General features: G+C 44.7%; 1 protein-coding gene across 1 annotated transcript in view; it reads left to right on the top strand.

The window, feature by feature from the left end:
• Window positions 1–25,342, top strand: part of PLA2G4A (phospholipase A2 group IVA) — a 698,142-nt gene that overhangs the window by 255,829 nt on the left and 416,971 nt on the right. The window contains exon 9 of the mRNA XM_069231997.1: window positions 19,714–19,936. Within this exon, the coding sequence (XP_069088098.1) occupies window positions 19,714–19,936 (223 nt within the window). The remainder of the gene's footprint in view (window positions 1–19,713; window positions 19,937–25,342) is intronic.

The raw sequence follows: 25,342 nt of genomic DNA, 5'->3' as shown, positions 1-25,342 counted from the left end.
AGTTTTTTGGGTTCATTGAGAACATGGTTGTTGTTCAATAATAAAATTAATCCTCAAAAATACAACTTGCCTAATAATTCTGCACTCCCTGTAGTGTAATAATAGAAAGAATGCAGACCAGAAAATTCAGTAAACTATTCCATCAGGCGAGTACCAATTTTGTTTTGTAATTTAAAGTGCACGATGAATGTGCGAAATTGGGTTTTTGGGTATGGGGGTATAGACCATTGTAGGAAACTGGGCTTTTGTTGTCGTAGTCCCCAGTGCCTGTGTTCTTTCCCCAAAATAACTCAACTGGTCAATTGATCCCCATTTGACAAGGCCTTTAGCACCTCTGTAAGTCCTTAGTAAGTAATACCCCTGGGACCTAGGGCATAGGTACTAAAGAAGGTCCCTAAGAGCTGAGCATGTATTGTGCCACTCTAAGGTTCTCCGCACCAAACTCATACACACTGCCATTGTGCCACTGCAGTTACGTGACAAGGTGCTCTAAAAAAGTGAAAACACAGCATATTACATACCCTGTGTGCCATGTCCCCTAACACTACATGAACTATTTGTAAGTCACCCCTTGCTTGCTATTCCCATTACCGACAGTACAGGTGAACAGGGAGGACATTTTAAGATATGTACTGGGCCATGGTCAGAACAAGTTTCGAAGCTACATAATGGCTTCACTGAAGCCTATGGTGTTTGGTATCAAACACCTCGTGCTAGTAATCCCACACAGATTCCACTGATGGATTTATTAATACATGCACTCAGAGGGTACTTTAGAGGTATCCCCTGAAAACTACCAACTACTAGTGTGTTGACTGACTGGTCCTGACCAGCCTGCCACCACAGACGAGCTTCTGACCCTGTGGAGGTGATGAGCTATGCTTTCTGAGGTCAAAAACAATGCCTCCTCTGGCAGGAGGTGTTGTCAGCTCCTCCAAGCAGCATGGCTGGTAATCAGGACATAAAAGCAGGTGGCTTTAAAGACCTCCACCGCCTTTGATATGCAACACTTGCTTCCCCCCGACAGGGAAAATGCCACCCCCTGCCCAGAGCCCATTTGACACCAGGACAGGTGAGAAAATTAGCTAGTGAGGAGATGTGTTCACCCTCAGGCTAGCACCACCCCTAAGGTGGGCTACCTGAAGTGCACACGACTAGGAAAATTCCACCATCTTATTTTTGGGGGGAATTAGGTCTTCTGGGTCAAGGTTATGCCCACTTCCCACAGGAAGTGGCCATATAGAGGGTGTATTCACCCTAAAGGCAGGTAGCCCATTCTCTGTCACTCCCAGTAACGCCCCTAAATATAGTGTTTAGGTGGCAACCCAGATGCCAGGAACTCAGATTTCGACAGAGAAAGAAGAGTGCTTGTGAGAAAGTAGCCTCTTTCTAGCCTTGTTACCCTCACTTTTGGCCTGTTTGTGAGTATATGTCCGGATGTTTTCACTGTCTCACTGGGATCCTGCTAGCCAGGGCCCAGTGCTCATAGGGAAAACCCTATGTTGTCAGTGTGTTTATGTGTCACTGGGACCCTGCTAGCCAGGACCCCAGTGCTCATAAGTTTGTGGCCTATATGTATGTGTTCCCTGTGTGATGCCTAACTGTCTCACTGAGGCTCTGCTAACCACAACCTCGGTGGTTATGCTCTCTCTGCTTTCCAAATTGTCACTAACAGGCTAGTGACCAATTTCACCAATTCACATTGGCATACTGGTACACCCATATAATTCCCTAGTATATGGTACTGAGGTACCCAGGGTATTGGGGTTCCAGAAGATCCCTATGGGCTGCAGCATTTCTTTTGCCACCCATAGGGAGATCTGACTATTCTTACACAGGCCTGCCAGTGCACGCTGAGTGAAATAACGTCCACGTTATTTCACAGCCATTTACCACTGCACTTAACTTATAAGTCACCTATAAGTCTAACCTTCACCTGGTGAAGGTTGGGTGCAAAGTTACTTAGTGTGTGGGCACCCTGGCACTAGCCAAGGTGCCCCCACATTGCTCAGGGCAAATTCCCCGGACTTTGTGAGTGCGGGGACACCATTACACGCGTGCACGATACATAGGTCACTACCTATGTATAGCGTCACAATGGTAACTCCGAACATGGCCATGTAACATGTTTAAGATCATGGAATTGTCACCCCAATGCCATTCTGGCATTGGGGAGACCATTCCATGATCCCCTGGGTCTCTAGCACAGAACCCGGGTACTGCCAAACTGCCTTTCCGGGGTCTCCACTGCTGCTGCTGCCAACCCCTCAGACAGGTTTCTGCCCACCCCTGGGGTCCAGGCAGCCCTGGCCCAGGAAGGCAGAACAAAGGATTTCCTCTGAGAGAGGGTGTGACACCCTCTCCCTTTGGAAATAGGTGTCAGGGCTGGGGAGGAGTAGCCTCCCCCAACCTCTGGAAATGCTTTGATGGGCACAGATGCTGCGCATCTCTGCATAAGCCAGTCTACACCAGTTTAGGGATCCCCCAGCCCTGCTCTGGTGCGAAACTGGACAAAGGAAAGGGGAGTGACCACTCTCCTGACCTGCACCTCCCAGGCGAGGTGCCCAGAGCTCCTCCAGTGTGCCCCAGACCTCTGCGATCTTGGAAACAGAGGTGTTGCTGGCACACTGGACTGCTCTGAGTGGCCAGTGCCATCAGGTGACGTCAGAGACTCCTTCTGATAGGCTCTTACCTTTCTTACTAGCCTATCCTCCTTCCTAGGTAGCCAAACCTCCTTTTCTGGCTATTTAGGGTCTCTGCTTTGGGGAATTCTTCAGATACCGAATGCAAGAGCTCACCAGAGTTCCTCTACATCTCCCTCTTCACCTTCTGCCAAAGGATCGACCGCTGACTGCTCAGGACGCCTGCAAAACCGCAACAAAGTAGCAAAGATGACTACTGCAACCTTGTATCGCTTTATCCTGCCGGCTTTCTCGCCTGTTTCCTGGTGGTGCCTGCTCTGGGGGTAGCCTGCCTCCTTCTTGCACCAGGAGCTCTGAAGAAATCTCCCGTGGGTCGACGGAATCTTCCCCCTGCAACCGCAGGCAACAAAAGACTGCATCACCGGTCCTCTGGGTCCCCTCTCAGCACGACGAGCGTGGTCCCTGGAACTCAGCAACTCTGTCCAAGTGACTCCCACAGTCCAGTGACTCTTCAGTCCAAGTTTGGTCGAGGTAAGTCCTTGCCTCCCCAAGCTAGACTGCATTGCTGGGTACTGTGTGATTTGCAGCTGCACCGGCTCCTGTGCACTCTTCCAGGATTTCCTTCGTGCAGAGCCAAGCCTGGGTCCCCGACACTCTAACTTGCAGTGCACAACGTTCTGAGTTGTCCTCCGGCGTCGTGGGACTCCCTTTTGTGACTTCGCGTGGACTCCGGTTCACTCCTCTTCTAAGTGCCTGTTCCGGTACTTCTGCGGGTGCTGCCTGCTTCTGTGAGGGCTCCCTGACTTGCTGGGCGCCCCCTCTGTCTCCTCATCCAAGTGGCGACATCCTGATCCCTCCTGGGCCACAGCAGCATCCAAAAACCCTAACCGTGACCCTTGCAGCTAGCAAGGCTTGTTTGTGATCTTTCTGCAAGGGAACACCTCTGCAAGCTTCTTCACAACGTGGGACATCCATCCTCCAAAGGGGAAGTTCCTAGTCCTCTTCGTTCTTGCAAAACACCAAGCTTCTTCCAACCGGTGGCAGCTTCCTTGCACCCTCAGCTGGCATTTCCTGGGCTCCTGCCCACTCTCAACACTGTCGCGACTCTTGGACTTGGTGCCCTTGTCTTACAGGTACTCAGGTCTGGAAATCCACTGTTGTTGCATTGCTGGTGTTGGTTTTCCTTGCAGAATCCACCCTCACGACTTCTGTGCTCTCTGGGGGTTGTAGGTGCACTTTACACTTACCTTACATGGTCTTGGGGTGGGCTATTTTTCTAACCCTCACTGTTTTCTTACAGTCCCAGCGACCCTCTACAAGCTCACATAGGTTCGGGGTCCATTCGTGGTTCGCATTCCATTTTTGAAGTATATGGGTTGTGTTGCCCCTATACCTATGTGCTCCTATTGGAATCTATTGTAACTTTACACTGCTTGCATTACTTCCTTTTGCTATTACTGCATATTTTTGGTATTGTGTACATATATCTTGTGTATATTTGGCATCCTCATACTGAGGGTACTCACTGAGATACTTTTGGCATATTGTCATAAAAATAAAGTACCTTTATTTTTAGTATATCTGTGTATTGTGTTTTCCTATGATATTGTGCATGTGACACCAGTGGTATAGTAGGAGCTTTGCATGTCTCCTAGTTCAGCCTAAGCTGCTCTGCTATAGCTACCTTCTATCAGCCTAAGCTGCTAGAAACACCTCTTATACACTAATAAGGGATAACTGGACCTGGCACAAGGTGTAAGTACCTGTGGTACCCACTACAAGCCAGACCAGCCTCCTACAGTGCTGATCTGAGAACAGGAGTAACGACTGACTTGATGATAGCCCCCATTTTCAGTTTTAAGGCCACTAGCGAGTATCTGATTTCCTGTAATACCAAGTCTAGTTTGTTCTTGGGGGTGGGGCACTTCCGTGGACAGTAGGTCGGGGTTTGGTGTAGTAGATAGGGAGCTCTCTGATCGGGTGAGTGTGATTTCGCCACTGGGGCAAGCTTCTCTCTTCAGGCTTTTGTGCGCCCCATGGCTGGCTTCGGGAGGCGAGGTGCCCCCGTCCCGGAGGCAGCAGGGATCCAACCAGTGGTGTTGCAGAGTGATCTTTCTGGCCTGCTCTTGACAGCAGGCAGGCTGTGGTGGTGAGACAGCGCTCCCTGGGCAATCAACAAGGGGGCTGTGTTCTCTCCACTGTGGCATGGGCAGGGAGAAAGCAAGGATCTGCCAGCTGTACAAAGCTGGGGGTCCAAGGGCCCACCTGTAGTGCACCCATCCTACTGTGGCGGTGAGGCGTCACCGCCCACAATCGACTGTAACCACCCCAGCATGCTCCAGCTCCACGCCATCCAGTCTCCGCCCCGCTCCTGGCTCCAGTGATGGGCCCCACTGGGCTGATGATGGGGCCCCGCCAATCAAGTCACCGCGCCCCCCCTCCTCCATCTCTCCAGCAGCTACCTCCTCTGTGTGGTCTCTCCCTCTGTCTCCAGATTAGTGGTCAGCCCACCTTCTCGCTCCCAGCATTGTTGTCCGGGGGTTTTTCCTCCAACATTATTCACCTATGTTAAGGGCTGTTATTTATGTTATTTATTGGGCCACCGCTGGTGGATGGACCCCAATGGCGGCTGGTTGGCGCTAGGTCATTGGGCTGGCCTGCTCAACTCTGTGGCCCTCCATCATGCCTGCTGTGCTGAAGTGTTGCAGGCGGCACCCTCTGTGTCTCACTGGAGCACCCCCGCACCATGGCCCATGGTAAGCCAAAGAGCCAGTGTTAGTGGGGCAGGGGGTCCTGGCAGGCTGTCCAACTCACCGCTCAGGCCGGGTGGCAGTCCCTTTCTCCTGTGCAGCAGGACCCGTCTCGGCGGGACTTCCCTGATTTCTGCTGAATGGCTGGCACATTCATGAGGCAGCGCACCCACCATCTTGTGTGAGAGTTCAGGTTGTCTTGGTGCTTGGCAGTCGGGTGCTCCCCGTTCGTTATCCTAGGGCCAGGTTGCAAGTGGGGGTCTCGTTGGAGGTGGCAGTGCCCTGGTTATATGTAAGGAGTTTTGGCACCTTCAGGAGCCAGTTTCATGTGATACCAGGGCCCGGGACAAGGGACCGTGGACAAGGAGCCCTAGTACCAAGCGTCCGCCATTGCGTCCCATTGGCAACCCTCCCAAAACAACCTGTACTTAACCTTCTGGTAGCTTCGCACAAAAGCAGTCGGGTTTAACTTAGAGGCAATTGGTAAAGTATTTATGCTGCACTCAAAAAGTAATAAAGTAAAAACCCAACACAAGAAAAGTCCCACACCAATTGAGGGAAATTTATAAACATTTAATAAACAATGTAAGATCAAAATGACAAAAATTCAGTTAGTAGAACCTGAGGTATGCTGTTGTAAAGGTTTAAGTAAAAACAGCACCAAGAAGCAGAAAGAGCTAACTTTGGCTATCTGATTACGCTAGTTTAGGGCAAAGTCTCAAGTTCAGGGCGACCACAATGGAGTGTGGGCTGGATACAGGGACCAGGTTAGTCAAGCTGAAAAATGTTTTTCTCAGTCTGTTGCGCAGAGTTCAAAACTTTAAGTTTTCACAGGAGGAACTCAATTGATGCCAGCCAAAGGTCCTGGACCTGGGGAGCACCTCTTAGTGATCAGGAGCTTATTCCTGCAGAAGCCAGAGGGACTCAGGCAGGTCCAGTTGCAGGAAAAATTGCAGCAGTTCAGTTGAGCAGTTGCAGGGAGGCCTCTAGAGCTTGTTGTGTCTCTGTAACTCAGATGAGGAGGTCATCCAACTGCCCCTGGTGTCACTCTGGTAGTCCTGGGTTCAAGGAGATGTTCCTCTCTCTGTCAAGCAGCAGTGCAATCCTCTTGCTTCAGAGCAGATCTCTGAAGAACAAGGCTGGCCTCAAGCAGCGTGACAGTCATCTGGTAGGAGCAGGGCGTCCTCTGAGAACCCGGGAAGGCCTCGAGCAGCAGGGTCGTCCTCTTAGCCTTCTGCAGTTCCAGGAGTGTACTACAGTGTTGGTTCTAAGGTCCATCATGCCTGGTGCTACCTTTGAAGAGAAAGAAACTACTGGAGTACCCACCACCACCACACACAGATGGTTCTGGAATTCCTTCTTCCCTGCCCAGGTCCCACGATATCTGGGGAAACCAAAGCCCAGAGTCAAGTTATTTCTGAGTGTAATGTAAGTGGGGCAGGAAAATGCTCCGCCCCTCCCATTCTGTCAGGATGGCTCTCTCCCAGCTGTACAGGGGTCCTGTGGTTTACTGCCCATTCTTGAGGGGGAGCAGTTACAGGCTCAGGCATCTTGAGACTCATAGAAGGCTTCAATGTTTAGGGCAGGTTTCAAAATTGTAATCTAAAACCTGACTTTACCATTAAAGAAAGTTTTAAGTTACAGTTTATTAGTGACCAAACATAACCTTTCCCAAACAAAGGTTATCACTTATTCAATGTAATAAGGTAGCCCAATGTTATCCTATGGGGTCTCACAGTAGTGAAGAACGAATTCAGGAGGTTTTCACTATCAGGACATGTAAAACTTAGAAGTACATCCCCAAACTTTTAAATACAATGCAAATCCTACTCTATGGGCTGTTTAGGGCCATACCTCCGGGTGATTTATATATATTAAAGAGGGTGGTTTAGGTCTGCCAAAGGTTATTTTGCAAGGTCAAATTGGCAGTTTAAAACTGCACACAGTGTGCAATAAAAGGCCCGAGAGCTGTTTTAAAAGGCTGCTTAAGTGAGTGGCACAATACGTGCTGCAGGCCCAATGGGAGCATTTATTTTAAGGGCCCTGGGAATAAGTAGTACCACTTTACTAGGGACTTATAAGTACACTAAATGTGCCAAAAAGGCTGTTTTTTAAGGCTTGAGTGCAAGCACTTTAGCATTGGTTAACGGTGGTAAAGTGCAAAGAGTGCTAAAAGCCAACAAAAATGAGCCCAGAAAAGAGAAAGGGTGAAAGCAAAAAGTTTGAGGGTAACCCTGCAGAGTCGGCTAAGTCCAACAATGAACATATCAAAAAAAGTGTTTCAAAGATCTTGATTTGAACTTTTGTCCATTGGCATTGTATGGTTCAGTTATCATGTTAAAAACTTCCTTCTCCATTCTTTATCCCAATTGAATGTCCTTGAAATGTAAACTTGCGTTTACTGGAGCAGGAAATACTTTATCTGAGCTTCTTGCTCCTGTATTTAACTGATGGTTAGCCCAAGAAACTATTTTGAAATGTGAAATTTCAGTTCCTTCATTTGAGGCACCCAAAACCAATGTACACGCTACTCATGGTTAGTTGGGTTGGGGTTCAAAGGTGCAGGTGGTAGAAGGGCAGGCAGGCCATGATGAACGTAGAAGTGGATTGAACCATTATATTGCTAACACTGAGATCTTAGTGTACAAAATGCTTCATCAATTCAGACTATAATTGGCCTTCATGCATCAAATACCACTGCACTTTTTTCTTCTGGCTCCTAGTTATCCATCAGTCATTCCTGTAAAGCTATAAGTTGGCATCTTTAAACTTGAGGTGGCACACCTTAGGGTCTCATTGGTGAAGTGACCAATTGCTTTTTTGGCAAAATCGTTTTAGAATATTTTATTTTATTGGGTGTATTTATGAAGCTCAGGTATTGCCCAGGGTGCAAAATTACACCTGGCCAATTTTTGAAGCTGGAGAGTCATGCAGACAGTAATTGCCACCTGAGGTGATCAATGCCCATAGCACCTAAGCACTCAACATGAATTGAAGTGGCGCAGAGAGATTGCCAGCTTTGTCTCTACCAAACTTCTGCCATAAATGTAATCCTTCTAGAGTAGTGGAATTTGAAAAGTTGCTTGAACTGGTTTGAAATGTGTGGCAACATGAAAGTTTCATGGGAACAATCCAAGTACAGAAATAACAGTACTTTGCTAATCTGTTATTACAACACATGAGAGTGCAGAATGGCAGGCTCATCATTTTTACTACTTAAAGCCAATCCACAAGTACAGAATAAAACATTCTTTAAAGCCTATATAATACCTATATAATACCAGTAGATTAGGACATTGATGTTTGCTTTACAGAAGACCAGGCTAAAGGAATGAGGCTAGCCTTTCATCCGGTGTTTCCCTTCACTGGAGCTAAGACATGATAAATAATTTAATTTTTAGAATTTAAACGTACAGTAACCCTTCTAACTACTATTTCTGGGCCTCTGTTTATGTCCAGGAAGACATTAGGAGTGCCGTTTTCTCTGATTGGTGTCCTGGGGCCAGCCAGAATGACCAAAATGTCGGGACCAATTCTGATTGGTTAAAACATATTCAGAATGACTGAAACATCCTGGTGTTTCTGCCATTCGTGTAGATCACCTTCGGCCAATCCATATTGGTACTTGTGCTTAGGACATTCGCATTGGCCTTTGGACAGCTAATCAGAAAGGATGGTGCCTCCCATGCTATCTAGTACATTTATGGAGATTTAAGAATGTGTCTGTTGAGGCACTTAGAAGGTAGGTCAGGGGTGTGGATAAATTTCACCCTGCCAAACTGTAAACCATGTTCTGCATCTACCGGGATTGAATTAAGTCATAGAAGTTGTGAAGCATTTTGCCAGTGTTCATCTTACATCCATGGGCACAGAAACCAGAGTTTCAGCCCTTCATGGAGACAAGGTTCCCTTCTGTTAATCCTGGCAACCAGATCAAGGTCTTAGGTCCTTCTGTTATGTGAACACACCCTGGTGAGTGATGTGCTACATACACAGCAGCACTTCATCCTGTCCAACTATTAGGGTCAGATTGAGTTTAAGCCTGAGCTCCTGGCACCACCACACCTCAGTCTTCTGAGCATGTACACTAGTCCGGACTCAGCACTGACAGTGATCCATTTGATTTTTCCTTTTCTTGGGGTAAATCAAAGATTCTTACCCTGGTGTTAGCTGTCCCAGTCAAGCCTGTGCTAGTCATGTGTCCCCTCAAACTGCGTGGACCAAACTTTCAACCTTTCTAATAGGTCTGGCATGGGCAGAGAAAATGAGGTCATCAACTTTGGATGTTCAGTGGCTTTCCAACCTTGATGGACACGGGATATGTTGTGGATGCTTCCACTACAAAACATGCTGTGCTAGCTTTTTACGGCATCTGTGAGCAATACATCAGCCATTCCTCTCACACAGAATAGCTGGTTAACAAGCGGCTTGCCGACATGTACCCATTCGCTCATGATGAGTCCTTCTTGATAGATTGTCACTTGTAGGCACTGTCCAACTTGATGACATGGCTCTCATCAGAGGCAAGGCAGTGCCACTTAGTTTCCTGATTATCTAAACAAGTAGACCAGTTTCTAGGACATCCTAAAGCAATATAAATTGTGTTTGACATAAATTGCTCAGGAATGACTCCATCAATATAAATAAGAGAATTTTGCTGCAGGTGTGACGGGTATGGATCCATCCAGCCTGTTTGTTTAGCTCACCCATAAACAACATGCAAACAGTACTAAAGGGCATGACTCTGAAGATGGCAGTGCGTAGGAATTTGGGGCTGTGTTGCTTCCTTTCTCAAGTGTCTGAGGAGAAAATGTTTTTAGTTTGCCTGTCTATTGTCAAAGGTAGTAGAAGATTATTGGCAAAATATTTGTAAAAGCACCTGAAGAAATGCAAGGTATCTGTAATCATCAGTGAGACCTCAAGTTATCTCGGCCATGTGCCTCACTAAACCTCCCTGACTTCACTTCATGGTCAACTGCTAAGAACTCCAGGTCAAAGCCATTTTGAGGATTGTTTTTGTTTCTCAAAATGAAGTGCCAGGCACTTTGCTTCCACTAGTCTGAAAGTGGGAAAAAAACCTCAAGTTTTTCCTTTCTACTTTCCATGAAGAAATTAATGCTCACTTTAATGTGCCTCCTTCCCTTGTGGAAGGGAGAGTTTCTCTGTACTTTTAGGCTCGGCAGATGGTTAGAGTTCATACTTCAGTTGTCTTGTGTGATAGAAAAATGTCTTTTTACTCCTCATGCCTCTCCCCATCCCCCCCCCCCCCCCAACAAGTATTCTTTCTATGCAAGATTGGAGATTGTTGTTCAGACACCCTGTAGTTAGTAGGTTTAAAGCAGCTTTTGGAGCTATAGTGTCTTTGAAGGTACTCTTACTTTATTGTGCTAGTTGAGAAAAATGACAGCCGTTATCCAGTCTTGGACCACCCCGTCTTAAATCTGATTATATCTATGGATATGCCACTCAATATCTTTTAGGCACTCTAGTTGGTGAATGTTTCCTGCTTTGTACACCTCACTGCCACCTACCACTCTATCTCCTATCTAATCTTCTTGGCTAGAACTTTCCTTGTTTTACTAGGGATTTGACAAGAGTGGATAGCCTTACTGCATTAGTAGAAATTGATGTATACTGGTATTCTGATTCCTTGCTGATTATGGGTTTCTTATCCCATGGAGGTGTTGGGTTACTAAGCCAAGTTATGGGAGCTACTGTTAGCTAGGTTCTGTCAGTCACTGAAGCAATGTCTACACTGACTGTGTTTCTGTATTTTTTGTACAGCACTATTTTGAACCACTGTATGATCACCCTTTCCTTACCTAGATTTTTCTTGTTTGCACAACTCATTCAGTGACTTCAGAGCCATCCGTTTACATTTCCTTTTTTTGTTTCAAATGTGACAGTGTATGAACTCCGATTTGCAGACATTTTCTTTGGCCATCTTAACTTGCACAGGCCCATTGTTAGCTGACTTAGCTTATTGATCACTAGAAGGATCTTCTGTCACCTATTCGTCTGGCTTTTTAATTTGTTGCTCCTGGAGCTTGAATGGTTGGTCATGGGGGCGAGAACCTGCTACTTGCATTGCTTTTTTCTCTTGCTACAGGAAGTCACTATTGTAAAGCACCTCAGAGTTCAGAAGTGTCACTTAGTGCTTCCTTACATTTTTGAAAGTCTTTTATTAGTATTTAATGCATATACAAGCACAAAGGACATACCCACATTACAGCACAAGAAACACTAGGAGAATCCTCATCAAAACACAGTACATTGGATACAGAGATCGGTTCTGTACTGTCCACCGAATGTCTGGTAGATAACTGCAGAAGAGGTGAGGAGCAATAGCAAGAAAGGAGGTCCTCTGCCAATGCCCCATCTTTCCCTGCCCAGGGAAGGTGGCCCATACTCTGTGCTTCGTTTTGTAGCAGCTGGGAGCTTCCCATCCTTAGACCATAGCACTCCCTTTATCGGCACCAGATTTAAGCCACTTTTCAGCACCTATGCAAGCGTCCATTCCTGCAATACATTGTTTCTTAGTGGGAACCTCCCATGCCCCCTAGACCTGCGCCACATCTCTCGTTGCCACCACCAAGCCCAGCAAGCAAAATGGTAGTTCCTTGTGGGGGCAGGTCTGTATCCCCCGGGACTCCCCAAGAGCATGAATTGGGGGTTAGGCACGATCTCTAGAATGTACCCCAGTTCTTTTTGTATGAGCAACCTCTGAGCACTCCCACAGCGTGTGGTAGAATGAACCCATGTGTGTTGCAGTGGAGATGTGCTGGTGACAGGATCTTCCCCATTTTTTTTTATAACCTGGCTTGTGCTATGTAAATGCTGTTCAGGTTTGTAAGCTGTAACAGGTGGAAGAGCTCCCTAGTGGTTTCCTCCTTAGGGTACATGAATGCCTCCTCCCAGTCCATGTCCTTCCTTGATCCTGCCCATGTCTTGTTTCCATCATCTCTGGAGGCCATCAGGACAGTTGTTAATGAGTACGCTGTATATTGAGGCTATTGCCCCCTCCCCAAGAGGCCAGCCAGCAGGTGAGTCTCTTGTGGGGACACATCCTAATCCATCATCTCTGCTAGTAGAGCGTATTGAAGCTGGGTGTACTTAGTGTTGCATGTGTAAGAGTCAATACTTCTCTTCTATCTAAGTCTAAAGCCCTCAGTTGTTACCCACAAGCAAGCAGGGAGCAGCATGTCCTGGTCCCACAGCCATGTCTTGAATAGAACTTACTTGAGCTAGTTTACCCTATAGCCACAGTACTCTCTGAATTCCTCCACCCTTTCCAGCAGGGGGTTTAGCGGCACCTTTGGTTCTGCGACATACAGTAAAACATTATCCACATATAAATAAATCTTCTCTAACACTTCTCCCAGGCACCACCCTCCTTCAATGCCCTGACCCTGCAAGCCAGATATTCTATACACAGGGCAAGCTGCAACGTGAACAGGGGCAGCCCTGTCTAGTTCCCGCCACAGTGGGAACGGCATTGATGTCATCCTATTTATTCTCACTGCTGCTGTGGGCTCAGCAAAAAGGATGGTCACTCAGGTACAAAAGCGAAGGCCAAAGGCAAATTGCCTTATCACACTGAAGAGATAAAGCTAGTTAATCCAATTGAATGCCTTTTCTATGTTTTGGGGGGGGGGGGGATGACCACCAGAGGACGAGGTATATCCCACACGGCATCTGACCAGTTATGTAGACGTCTGATGTTCTGTTGCGTTGACCTTCATGGTATGAACCCTGTCTGGCCACGATGGACCAAAGTGGGTATCACTCTATTCAGTCTACATGATAGGATAATAGACAAGGGCTTAATCTCGACATTTAGCCAGGAGTTGGGATGGTAAGAACCACACTCAATTTCAGCCTTACAGTCTTTATATACTATCGGGATCAGGGCATGTTTTAGATCGGTGTCTAGGCCGATATAGGTGAAGGAAAGGTTTGCTGGAACGCATGCAGAGGTGGGGTTCCTGTCTCGGGTTCAGAAACCACTAGCACTCTGGCGAGACACTATCACTATTCTCACCACTAGAGGTTGACTAGATCTTTGGACTCAGTGAAGAGTGTAGTAGTCAGATTCATTCAATCACAAATCAATGACATAAAACATAAACAATTCTGAACACCATGAATAATTTACACTCAATCAAACTCCAAACTGAATAAAGTTTCAAAGCATTATTACAATCCCAAAATTAATGTCACATATATGGTGCACAAAACTAAGTTATAAACATACATGAAAACCATAGGCTGATCAAAATGTCTAAAGACATTTAACCTACTAAACATTGACACTATTAAACACTCCAAAAGAATAACATAAATTAGCAAAACCCCAATATGGACATCAGTAATAGATTTCGAAGCTGATGATGGTGACAACAGTAAATCATCAAAATACAACAAGAGCAATCAATTTCATGACTAGGCCATCCCTATTTCTAGCATAAATTCAGACATGCATGTGTGGGAACAGGCTAACATGCGGGCGAAAGGAAAAGGATGAGACAAAAATAATTTTGAAAAATCTAACTAGGGTTACTCTCTATAAAAATATGCTGGTATAAATATCTAAGCTTAAAAGGAAACAAGAAGCCACATTTAGTTATACCGCTCCTCATGGGACAGCAGACAGGAATACTTCATCAGCTAGAATGTTCACCTTCTCCTTTTGTAAGTTGACAACAGCATCAGGACAGTGCAGAACACTGGCTGCAGATAGGACAAGTCAGCAGTTCAGAATTAGTTGGGCTGAACAGCATAAACGTATTAGGCAATTAAGATTGGAAGAAACTCATAATGCAAAGACTTAATATGGCAGAAGACTTTGAGAGGGACAGGAGTTGGAAATGACAGCAGCCACCTTCACCAGGCGCCTGCTGTCTGACAGAAAACGTAGTAGACTCGAGGCAGAAGTAGACTAACTTAAAGTTCCTCACTAATTAGAAATATCCATGGTCCTTAGATTGGTCCTTCAAGTTGGCTCATTTTACGCATAAGATCCAGCATCCTATGGTTGCCGCTTGCACCCTCAAGTTTGCAACTATTCCGGCTTTTCTCAGATAAATTCATGACCATCTAGATGAGTTCATACAGTGCCAATAAAATATTACATTTTCTAGTTGTTTATTACTTCGGAATCCTTTCTCACAGTACACAGGATGGACTAAACATTGCTCACATGGGAATTGAGTTTCCTGTCTTGTTCGATAGCTAGAACAAATATTGTTGCATAGTTATCATTGAAACATGTTCTTCACCTTCAGCAGGACATTCAATATCACGTCAACAGCCTAGGGAAAGAATTCAGGTCAGAAGGGAACAGAAACAGCAAGTCATTTTCCTCTACTGCTGCAAAATAAATCTTTCAGGCCTAGTCAAGCTAAAAAAAAGCCTACATACACATAAATGCAATTAATACATGTATAAAGCTTATTAGGCACTTTACAATTAAAATCAAATAAGCAAAGGAATTATTTCATTGCAAAGATTATTTATGACCTGTTAGAACAGCTTAAATTTGCATTTATTTTTCTCCACACGTATACCTTACGTTAATTAAAATCCATATAAACATGATTCATTCAGATTCATTTAATACTTCACTTATAATATTCATCTAGTAAAATATGTTTTGCATTATTTCAGGTCATTGGCTTACTCAAATGTAAATGCACAATATCGTCATGTTAAACATGATGTCAGAATACGAATGGCGACCTCATTGTCCACCATAATTCAAATGTACACATTTGACATTTTCACGTTAATTTCTCTGTTAGGCTTTTAAATGACTGTAAGTCACTATATGCTAACTTTAATGCCACTAATGTATTAGACAAATTTGATCTCTCTCAAGGTCTTGTATAAAGTCTCTCCAGGAGCCAGTCCTTTATCAGTCCTCCAGGGCTGTGAAGGGGCAAGGAGCCCAGCAATGTGGGTCAGACTCATTCTTTTCCAGAGATCCCGCAGGGCCCATTCTAAATGCTTGCCCCCTACTCCCCTGCACCCAGTCCTCTGCTGTAATGTCTTCTGCGACCCCCACCGTGGGAGGGGGAAATCCCACTGCTCCCATTCAGTATGTTGAGTAGGCTTCTTCCCAGCTGGCCTTATGTTGGGCAGGAGCCTCCACCTACCGCTCCTAGGAGGCTTGCCTCTCATTGTCAGTTCCTCCCCTCACTGCTGGGCAGCTCTGCCTGAATGTGGCAGATTGTGCCATAGCACATACCACAGTCAGGTGAGGCATGGATAAGGAGAGCAATGCTTTGTCCTCTTCCACCGGGTCTGGTCCACTCTGTCAGTCTCCGTCAGGTTTTTTCCCAGTCAGGCCTTGCATTGGGCAGAAGCCTATGCCTTAAGCTTCCAGGAGGCTTGCGTCTCACCACCAGCAGGGCACCACAGTGCAGGCCCGATTAAGTTAGGGTGTAGACTAGAAGAGTGACGCTGCATCCCCCTCCATTAGGTGCGGATCAGTCAGTCAGGGATGTATGATGGAACAACGCATGCGGCAACCACGCATGCCTGAACAAAGCGGTCGGAACAACGACCGCATTGTTCCCACGAACGCCTTTGCCACGCATGCCTTTGCAACGATTTTAAAGGCATGCCTAGTAAAGGCATGTGTGGAACGGCATGCATTGTTTTCGCATGCCGCCCCCACCCGCTCTAAAAATACAACTACCCCAACCCCCCCACCTGCCCTAAAAATAAAACTATCTGACCCCCCCACCCGCTCCTAAAAACTACCCCAATACACCCCACCCACCCTAAGCCCTGAAACCTACCCCAACTCCCCACTCGCCCTAGAAACAACTGACCCCCACCCTAAAAATAAAACTACCCCACCCACAAAATAAAACTTATCTGACCTCACCACCCGTCCCAAAAACAAAACTAACCTGGCCCCCACCTGCCTCAAATAACTACCCCTATACCCCCACCCACCCTGAGCCCTAAAACCTACCCCAACTCCCACCTGCCCTAAAACCCACCAACCCCCACCTCTAAAAAATAAAACTAACCCGCTCCTAAAAACCAGCCCTAAATACAAAATTACCTCACCCATAAAAAATAATTATCCTGACACCCCCCACACCCCTGCTCTAAAAATCAAAGTACCCTGACTCCCCACCCCTCGTCCTTAAAAAAAAGAAAATACCCAACCCCCCTCCACCCCTGAAAACTGCCCCCAACCCTCTCCCAGCCCCTCTTACCTTACTGCATCCTAAATACAAAATTACCCAGAACCCCCACGCCGCCCCAAAACCCAATCTACCCGCTCTAAATACAAAATTACCACGATCCCTGCCCCTAAAAACAAAATTACCTGACCCCCACCCCTAAAAAAAAAAAAAGCCCCCCCACCTGCCCTAAAAACATAATTACCCCTACCCCACACCCCGCCCCTAAAAACAAAATTACCCCACTCCAAAAACAAAACTGCCCTCCAGCCCCACTTACCTGACCAAGTCCTCTTCTGATACTGACTCCCCTTTTCTCTACCTTAACCAACCACGCATGTGCGTTGTTCAGCACATGTGTGGTTAAGGCAGAGAAAAAGGGAGTCGTTAACGCAAGCGTGGTTCCTCTTGTGTTAATGATGTCATGGTTCAGGCGTCATTGTTGAGGATGTTTACCCTCAGGCTTACAGTCCCTTGGCTCCATTGCCGCAGTTCATCGCCCCTCTGCCATCTTGGAGAGGGTTGCTCTCTTTTTTGCTGGTGGCCCCGTAGCTGCTCCACCGCTGCTTGTTCCCCGCAATGACCCTCAGTTGCCCCATACGGCTTCCCAAAGTTAGGCAATATCCTTAGGGTGGGGGGTTTGGGGGCGCAATCAGGCAAAGTGTTGTGCCGGAGTGGGGATCGGCGGCAGGTGCTCTGAAAAGACCCCCAGCCCCCATGCCATGTTTGTCAGGTCCACAGTTTTGGTCCATTACATTCCTGACCTGTGGATGGTAGAGGATATATAGTTTCATCAACATATATAACATCATGGTTTTAATTTCTCCCTGCTTGTTCTTAATCCAGCAGAATAGTTAAGTGAGTTGAATATTCAATCTGGAAAAAAACATGATCAGGTCACAAGTTCAGTTCGCAGTAAAGCTGATGCAACCTTTTTTCCTCTTTGAAAGTTGCAATTTCTTGGCCTGGATTTGAGAAAGACTCTTATGTTTTACCGTAATTAGACAAAACTCTTACCGTTTTTGGATACTCATTACCAATATTGGCATAGAACTGGAGAGTATATTATTAAAGTATGTCACTTGCTGTGGTTATGTACATTCTGCAACTTTGCATGTCAAAGGGTATCTCAGCTGCATGTTGTATGCATGCTCAAGTATATGCCATACCTACTTGTAGCTTTCAGTGCCATATTTATATCAATGCCAGCCGCATAGCAGCTTTTTGGTGTACTGTCTGCCTTTTGCCAGGACTATTCCATGGATGCCCGGTAAAGAGCAATTGTTATTTATTTGAGGATGAGGTTTGTACTTGGCTAGGGTTCTAGGCTCATGTCTTATTTTATTCTACCTTCTGGCCAGGTGTGGCTATTGTTAAATGTCAAAGTATAGAAGCAGGTGTTCTGGGTGTGCACCTCTTGTACTTGTACCACAGTTCTATCTTTCTCCTGATTAGCAACTGTGCTATCACTATGTGTAATGCTCTGATGAGAGAGGAAGAGGAAGGGGTCTGAGGAAAGTAATGACAATCCCTTGATTAGGATGTAGTCTGAGTGCGTGATGGGGCAAGGACTGGACAGAGCAGGCTTATGCTTGTATGGCCTTCAAATATTGCAAGTTTATGCTGTGCAAACTGTGTTCTTATCTGTCAAACTAACTAAGAGACCTCAGTCAAGTGTGGAGGAAAGAGGATTGACGGTACCTGGGACCAGAGTCTCTGTAGTAAGTAATTTGTTTCACTGCAAAATACCGGTCAATAATGTCCTTTGTGTAGGTCTCACCTAAAGACAACTTTGGCTTTCTTTTGTCGAAAGGCCGATTGTGTACAAATGCAATGCTTACTGTAGGCTTTGGGTCAGAACATTGCTATCATTGGTTGATTTAGTTGTCAGTCTCGTTTACTTGCTTAATCAAAGGCTTGCTTTCGTCTTCTTGCAATTGTCCCTCTCCTGGAGTGTGGATTTTTTACATTCTTTGGATTTGGTGACTTATGTCCTTCTAACTGCTAACATTCAGTGAAATACTTTTTTCTTTTTCCCTGAGCACTGCAAGGGGAGTGCATGTGTTTTTTGTGTTCACTCTGTTTGCTGCTTCCTTCCCCATTGCCTTACCGCTATCATCTATGTTTTGCTTCCTACTTCTTCCAGCTTACCTGTTGCTCCCCTGCCCCCTTGTCTTACTCACTTTATTTTTCCTTCCCTTGCCTCTTTCCCATCCTCCCCTGCTCATCCACTGCTCCCCATATCTCCTTGTTCAATATTTATCCATTTCACTGTAAGTTATGTTTCTCTCCCTCTGCTCACTTATTGCTCCTAACCCTCCATATCTTTAATTTTGTTCATTTCTTTTTTTATTGTTTTGTAAAGCTCAGCAGCTGCAGTTTGCTGTTTTATTTAATTTAGTTTACATCTCCAAGGTGGATATCTTCCAACTTGGAACAGTAAAATAGAAGTGAGAAAAGGAGCTACATCGTCATGAAATATATGTGAAAAGTGTGGTGACTTGTGCATATGTCCAAATCATTATGCTGGGACAGGGCATACATTTAAATAGCCACCAAAGCATAATGAACTATGAGTGGATACACATATTGCACTGGAGATGGATTTTTACAATTATTTTGTTTTTGTCTGTTCTGATGAACAGCAAGCATTTGCAAAGACAAAATGTCAGCTAACACTTTTCAAAGTCAAAATCTATTTGCTCTGCAAGCATTTAATTCTTTAGTATGCAAAATATTCTCCATAGTATTTCTGTGAAATTTCCAAACCACTTATCATTTTGAACTAATAATTCCATCAATGAAATACACTTTAGTTATTGAGAACTATGCCTCGATTGTTAAATAAATTGTAATTTTACAGGACATTCACTGATGTTTGTAGATGACACACTTTGACACAAACAGATCCAATTTGCCCTTTGTTTTGGATTAAACTGGTATAGATCGCTAGACAGAATGGGAGTATAGCCTGATTAAGAGGTATTCAAAAGGCTTATTTGTAAACAGCTGTAGTAGTTATTCTGTGTCTTGATTGAGTATTTTGGTTTTCTTTTAATAATGCCATCAGACCATTTTTAATTTACTCTGTATGACCATATTCTCATTTGATTAAATTAACAGGTATATGTCTACACTATACTCTCATCCTGATTTCCCAAAGAAAGGACCACGAGAGATAAATGAGGAGTTAATGCATTGCGTCAGTCATAACCCGATTTTCCTGCTTACACCTCAGAAGGTGCTACGATACGTGGACGCCTTGTGGAAGAAGAAGAGTTCTGGGCAGCCAGTCACTTTCACAGACATCTTTTCCATGTTGATTGGAGAAACTCTGATCCGGAATGTAAGATTGTTTCCTTTCATTGTCAATTTGCTACTCATTACCTACATCTAAAAACAAAACTCAATAAATGTGAGCCTCAAACACCTCCCCAAAGGTTTTGTTGTTACCACCCAGGTGCCATTGTGTTAATCTTTTCCTTGTATGCACCACTGACACCTCAAACAATCCATCTTCCATTCTGGATGCTCACAATGTGCCACAAGCCAATTATATCAAGACAATGAGTGGAGCAAAACGTAAGCGAAAGAGACACAAAAGTAAGATTTCTGTACCAGGAGTGTATCTTTGTAGCAGTGGAACCTCAACTAAGGGCAGTGGTGTTCAGCCCTACCCTCTTAAACAAGTCTTTGAAAAATTATTTGCTGAAGAAAGCAATCAACTCAGAACCTTTGTTAATTTTGAACCCCCCCATTCTGTGTGACCAGAATTCCTGGTATTCTGTGACCACTCCATACCTGTCTCGAGCCTATGGTGGATCAGTACCTGAGACATAGTCCAAGTGAACTCAAATTCTCTCCTAACCGTGTGGTAGGATTTCTCACATTAGCATTCTTTTTCACTGACACTGCAAGGAGGTTGGAAATCAGCATATCAACACTCTGCATAGTTCCTGTCTGCTGTAATTCAAGTTTCTCCCATCCTAATGTCACTCTTGACGTGACAGACTCAATTCATTGTCATAAATGATCTTACTGATCAGATTTCATATCACATTAAAAATTAACACTAGCAATGATACAATTTTGAATGTAGTATTATTATTTATTGGTTTCAGTTTATTTAATGACTTAAGGATTTTAATTGTTACTTTCTGATAGAGACTTCTGACCACGGATTGCTCGGCTTTTGATATTCCCCCAGGATAATCTTCAAAACTACTTCTGCATGCCAGCAGGTGGCGCAAGCGGGTCAATGTCAACATCGTTCCATGCAGGAAGTGACGTGCCGGGGCCCGTATAGGTGCCACCCATACATTAGGTCCTGTATTTCCACACCAATGGGTGCAAATCCTGTGCTACACCTTGTCTCTTTGAGACATGAGCTGTTTATAACAAAACACGCAAGACTCCACATTGTAACCAGCCGAAGTACAAAGGGAGGGTCCTGGTCCTGCAAAAATTTGTTGTTGTGGTCCAAATCATTGGACAAATCTAAGCATAAACACATGAAGTCCCGGCTGGACTCTGCCTTGTACTGCCACTCTTGATCTCATAAGAAGGCTCAAGGGTGTCATTGTGCCTCCAGGTCACACTTTGTCATACCACTTGGGAGCCAATTCCTATTCTTGTACAGCAACCTGTATTTCTGGGGCAGCCGGTGACACGGCAGAAGATTGAGGACTTCTGTTAAGTCTAGCTGCCGCCTTTTTTCATGTTACTGCTTCCTTCCGGCACACCTAAGGAGCCAAGAGGTTTCCCAACTGGGTTTCCACCCGTAGGTCCACCCTCAACACCACCTGGGCCCTCTATGTTCAATCTGGGTTTCGGACTGACCTTTGTACTGGTTTCCTCTCCAGTGCCACAACCCACGCCAGAACACAGCCCACTGACTCAGACATTTCCTGCTGCAACAGGGATAGATAGTCTTCTGCCAGTCAGAAGATTGTGGAAGGTGGGGCCAAGAAAATAGGAGAGAAGATTGAAAAACAATTCAAGAAATTCCATCAATAGAAAAAATGATTTAAAAAAAAACGTTTTCAGGTGGTAGTTTGCCAACAAAGGTTAAAAAGAAAACAGTAAAAACACCAACACCCATCCCCACCCAACAATGATTCTTTTGAGAACCACCAATAAAAATTAGTGAACAGCTGCTTGTGATGGCCTGTATGAAAAGTTGGACGAAGGGAACTGTTGTGTGTGTTATATGATCAAAAATACCACTACATAACTCCACGATCAAAAATAACAATATGTAACTCTACCTAAAAGCACAACGTAATTAAATAGCTCTACATGCTTGGCAAAATACTATGGGGGTTATTCCAACTTTGGAGGAGGTGGTAATCCGTCCCAAATGTGACGGATTTACCACCAGCCGTATTACGAGTTCCATAGGATATAATGGACTCGTAATACGGCTGGTGGTATATCCGTCACTTTACCGTCACTTTTGGGACGGATTACCACTTCCTCCAAAGTTGGAATAACCCCCTATATGTGTAGTTGTCAGTGCCAATGTTAATGTGTCAGGTATTCTGATTTTTAGGATCACTTATGACATTTGGAATTACGTCTGTCACATCAAGGGAGGAGAATCTTGAAATACAACTGAGAGCAACACTACAGTGTTGGTATGTTGCTTTCCCACCTTTTTGCAGTGTGTCAGTGAATAAGGGCGCTACCAAGAGAAATCCTACTGCAAGTATTGTTAGAAGTTCTCTCTTTCATATTGTTAGAATTATTATGATGTATATGCTTATTTTTGTTTATTTACATTTCTAATTGCATCTCCCATAACAAGGGTGAGATCGTGCACATTGAATGTGGTGTGCGAGTTATAGTTTGCATTGCTGTTTTGCACTTTAGGAGCTAAGGGAAGCTAACTCATTTGGATTCCTGTTAGACTAAATTGTACTACGGTTACTAGAAAGATGATCTCCAAACTTCAGATGTTGGGGCTGAAGTTTAGAAGAAGTGAGGATTCCCTACTTATTAATTGTTATATTGATAATTTCTCATTACCAAATGTTAGAAATCTGCAAACGCTGTGAAATGTAATGTAGGTTATTGTTTTTGAGAATATAAAGTTAATAATGCGTCTCATTTAATAATTCTTGCAGGAGATTTTAAAACAAAACTTGATAATCTTTTCTTAGATTTGCATATTTTGAGACTCATGCAAACTCATCATACAACCACTGGATCAAAAACTGGCCTCGTAGATCTCCAGTCTTTCATTGATTAAATGGAACTTAGGCAATACTAATTGTTGTTAGTCGTTAGTTGTTGGCCCATAAACTCCTTTTTCTGTTGAGAGCAGCTTTGGTACCATCGCTTATGTGTTAGTCAACTAATTTCTTACGCTAGGTTACTGATTATATGGCTATTTATCAGCCCATTTTTACTGACCGTAACCTCATCACAATTCGTTTGTGTTGGAAATTAGGTTACTGATTGAAGGGGACGGGGGGGCTAAGGCCTACCCAAGCAGCTACCACAAATCCTGTTGGGGAGAAATCACAAGCAACCCCTAAATTAACCTGTGCTCAACTTTCTGATAGCTTGGCACAAAAGCAGTCAGTCTTAACTTAAAGGCAATGTGTACATTATTTATGGAGCACTTCAAACAGTGACAAAGTGAACACAGCACAAGAAAAATCCCACACCAATCTAGAAGGATAGAGTAAACTTTAAAAATTATTTGAAACCAAAATGACAAAAAGTCAATCAGGAGAACTGTAGATGTGCAATTTTAAAGATTTAAGATAAGTATTGAGCCTAAAAGCACTAAACGCCACTTCCACTCATCTGATCGTGCAAGATGAGTATGAATGTCACAAGTTCAGGCCAACCGCAGTGGAGCGTGAGCTTAGATAGAAGGACTAGGTTAGTCCCAATGAAAGTTACCTTCAAAAGTCCAGCATGAAAGTTAGCGGAAGAGAGGGCCCCTAGGAGCAGGGAGAATGTTGTTGTTAGCCATCGATGTAGCATGAAGATCTTGTCGGGCTTTGCGAACAGTCGCTGTTGGAGCTTTGCATTGGTGGTCACTGCAGGCTGTTGATGCTGCAGCACAAAGTGCAGGTCTCGTGTTGTCAGTTGTCGCTGGTGGTTGATGTGACGTGAAGAGTCTGGATCACCGGAGCTTTGAGTTGGCCAGCAGCAAGATATTGCTGCCAACAGGTCCATTCGCAGTCGAAAGGAGCCCAAAATGTCAAGATTCCTCCCTTTTCTTGGAGACGGAGCTCAGTGATGCCACTCCAAGGGTACAGGACCTGAGGGGCACCTCTTGTGGGATCAGGAACACAATCTAGCAGAGACCAGCAGGGCTCAGCAAGTCCAGGTTGCAGGTCAGCTGTGCAGATGCAGACAAGCCTCTGGAGCTTGTGATGTCCCTGTAGCACAGAACAGGAGCTCAGTCAACTGATCCTAGGCATCACTTCAGCCTGGGATGAAGGGCTCAGGTACAGTCGTCTTTTCAGCAATCAGGGTAGAAAAGTAGCCAGGCAGCAGAGTAGCAGTCCTGACAGTAGAGCAGCACAACAGTCCTTTCCTGTAGTATCCACAGGTGTACTGAGAAATTGGGTCTTGTGATGCACAATGTGTCCTGGGTACCAGCTTTGAACTAGTAGACGTTTCTAGAGTGTTCCACCCCCTTAGGTGCTTTGAGTTTCCCTCTTCCTGCCTTGGCCCCACCTTGTCTGGGTCCCCAAAAGACTACTGTCAAATCCTGTGAGAGTGTGAAGGCTTTAGTTATGTGCAAGCATGATAGGTGACAACTCTTCCCCTCTACCCATACCATCAAATCTAAGATGACCCATCCTGATAGCACATATTCCCACTTTGTTGCACTGTCTGAGAGCAATACATGAAGACCAACTGCAAGCTACAACTAGTCCTGTGACCCAGGATACAGGCTGCAGGCACCAAATGATTGGGACAAAAAAGCCAACTTTCTAAAACTGACAACTGAAGAATGTGAAGTAAAATCCAACTATACCATTTAAGATGGTTTTGAATTACAATTCTTTAAACCTCAAACTCGAACTTCCTACTTTATCCCAATTTAAACCTATAACTTATTATGGTAATATGGTTACCCAGTGTTATCCTGTGGGCAAGTAAGGCCTTGCAGAAGTGGAAAAAAAAATAAATGTAAGAGTTTTTCACTAGCGGGAAATGTAAAAGTTAAAGATTTTTGTCCAGCTTTTTAAATACACTGCACCCAGGCTTATGGGCTGTTTAGGGCCAGTCCTAGTGGTGACACATTTATTTATTAAAAAGGAAGATTTAGGCCTGGCAAAATGTGTATTTTGCCAGATCAAAATGGCAGCTTAAAACATCACACACAGGTTGCAATGGCAAGCCTGAGGCATGTTTAAAAAATTCTATTCAAATTGGTGGCACAACAAGTGCTGCAAGCCCACTAGTAAATGTACCAAAGTGTTCACGAAGGAGTCACTTATTATCTTAGTGTGTTACTTATCAGGTTAGTACATTCATACAACCCCTTTCAAATAAATGAAGTGAGAAATAATAATAGTATGGCGCACCAACATTGATTGAGTCTTAAAATCACAAAATATATTTACTTAAACCATCAAAGTATGTCATATGTCAAATCCAAACAGGCTTTTCAGTGTTATAACAGTCACTGGCCACACTGATCATACAGGGATTTTTTTTTTGTAGTACAGAGTAATCAGTGTGGAACGGTGTATCCACCTAACACAATCTACATTTATACCAT

This window comes from Pleurodeles waltl, chromosome 4_2, assembly GCF_031143425.1.
Source record: "Pleurodeles waltl isolate 20211129_DDA chromosome 4_2, aPleWal1.hap1.20221129, whole genome shotgun sequence".
NCBI classification, from domain to species: Eukaryota; Metazoa; Chordata; class Amphibia; order Caudata; family Salamandridae; genus Pleurodeles; species Pleurodeles waltl.
The sequence above is the reverse complement of the archived record's forward strand: the minus strand, read 5'-3'. Positions and strand labels throughout refer to the sequence as shown.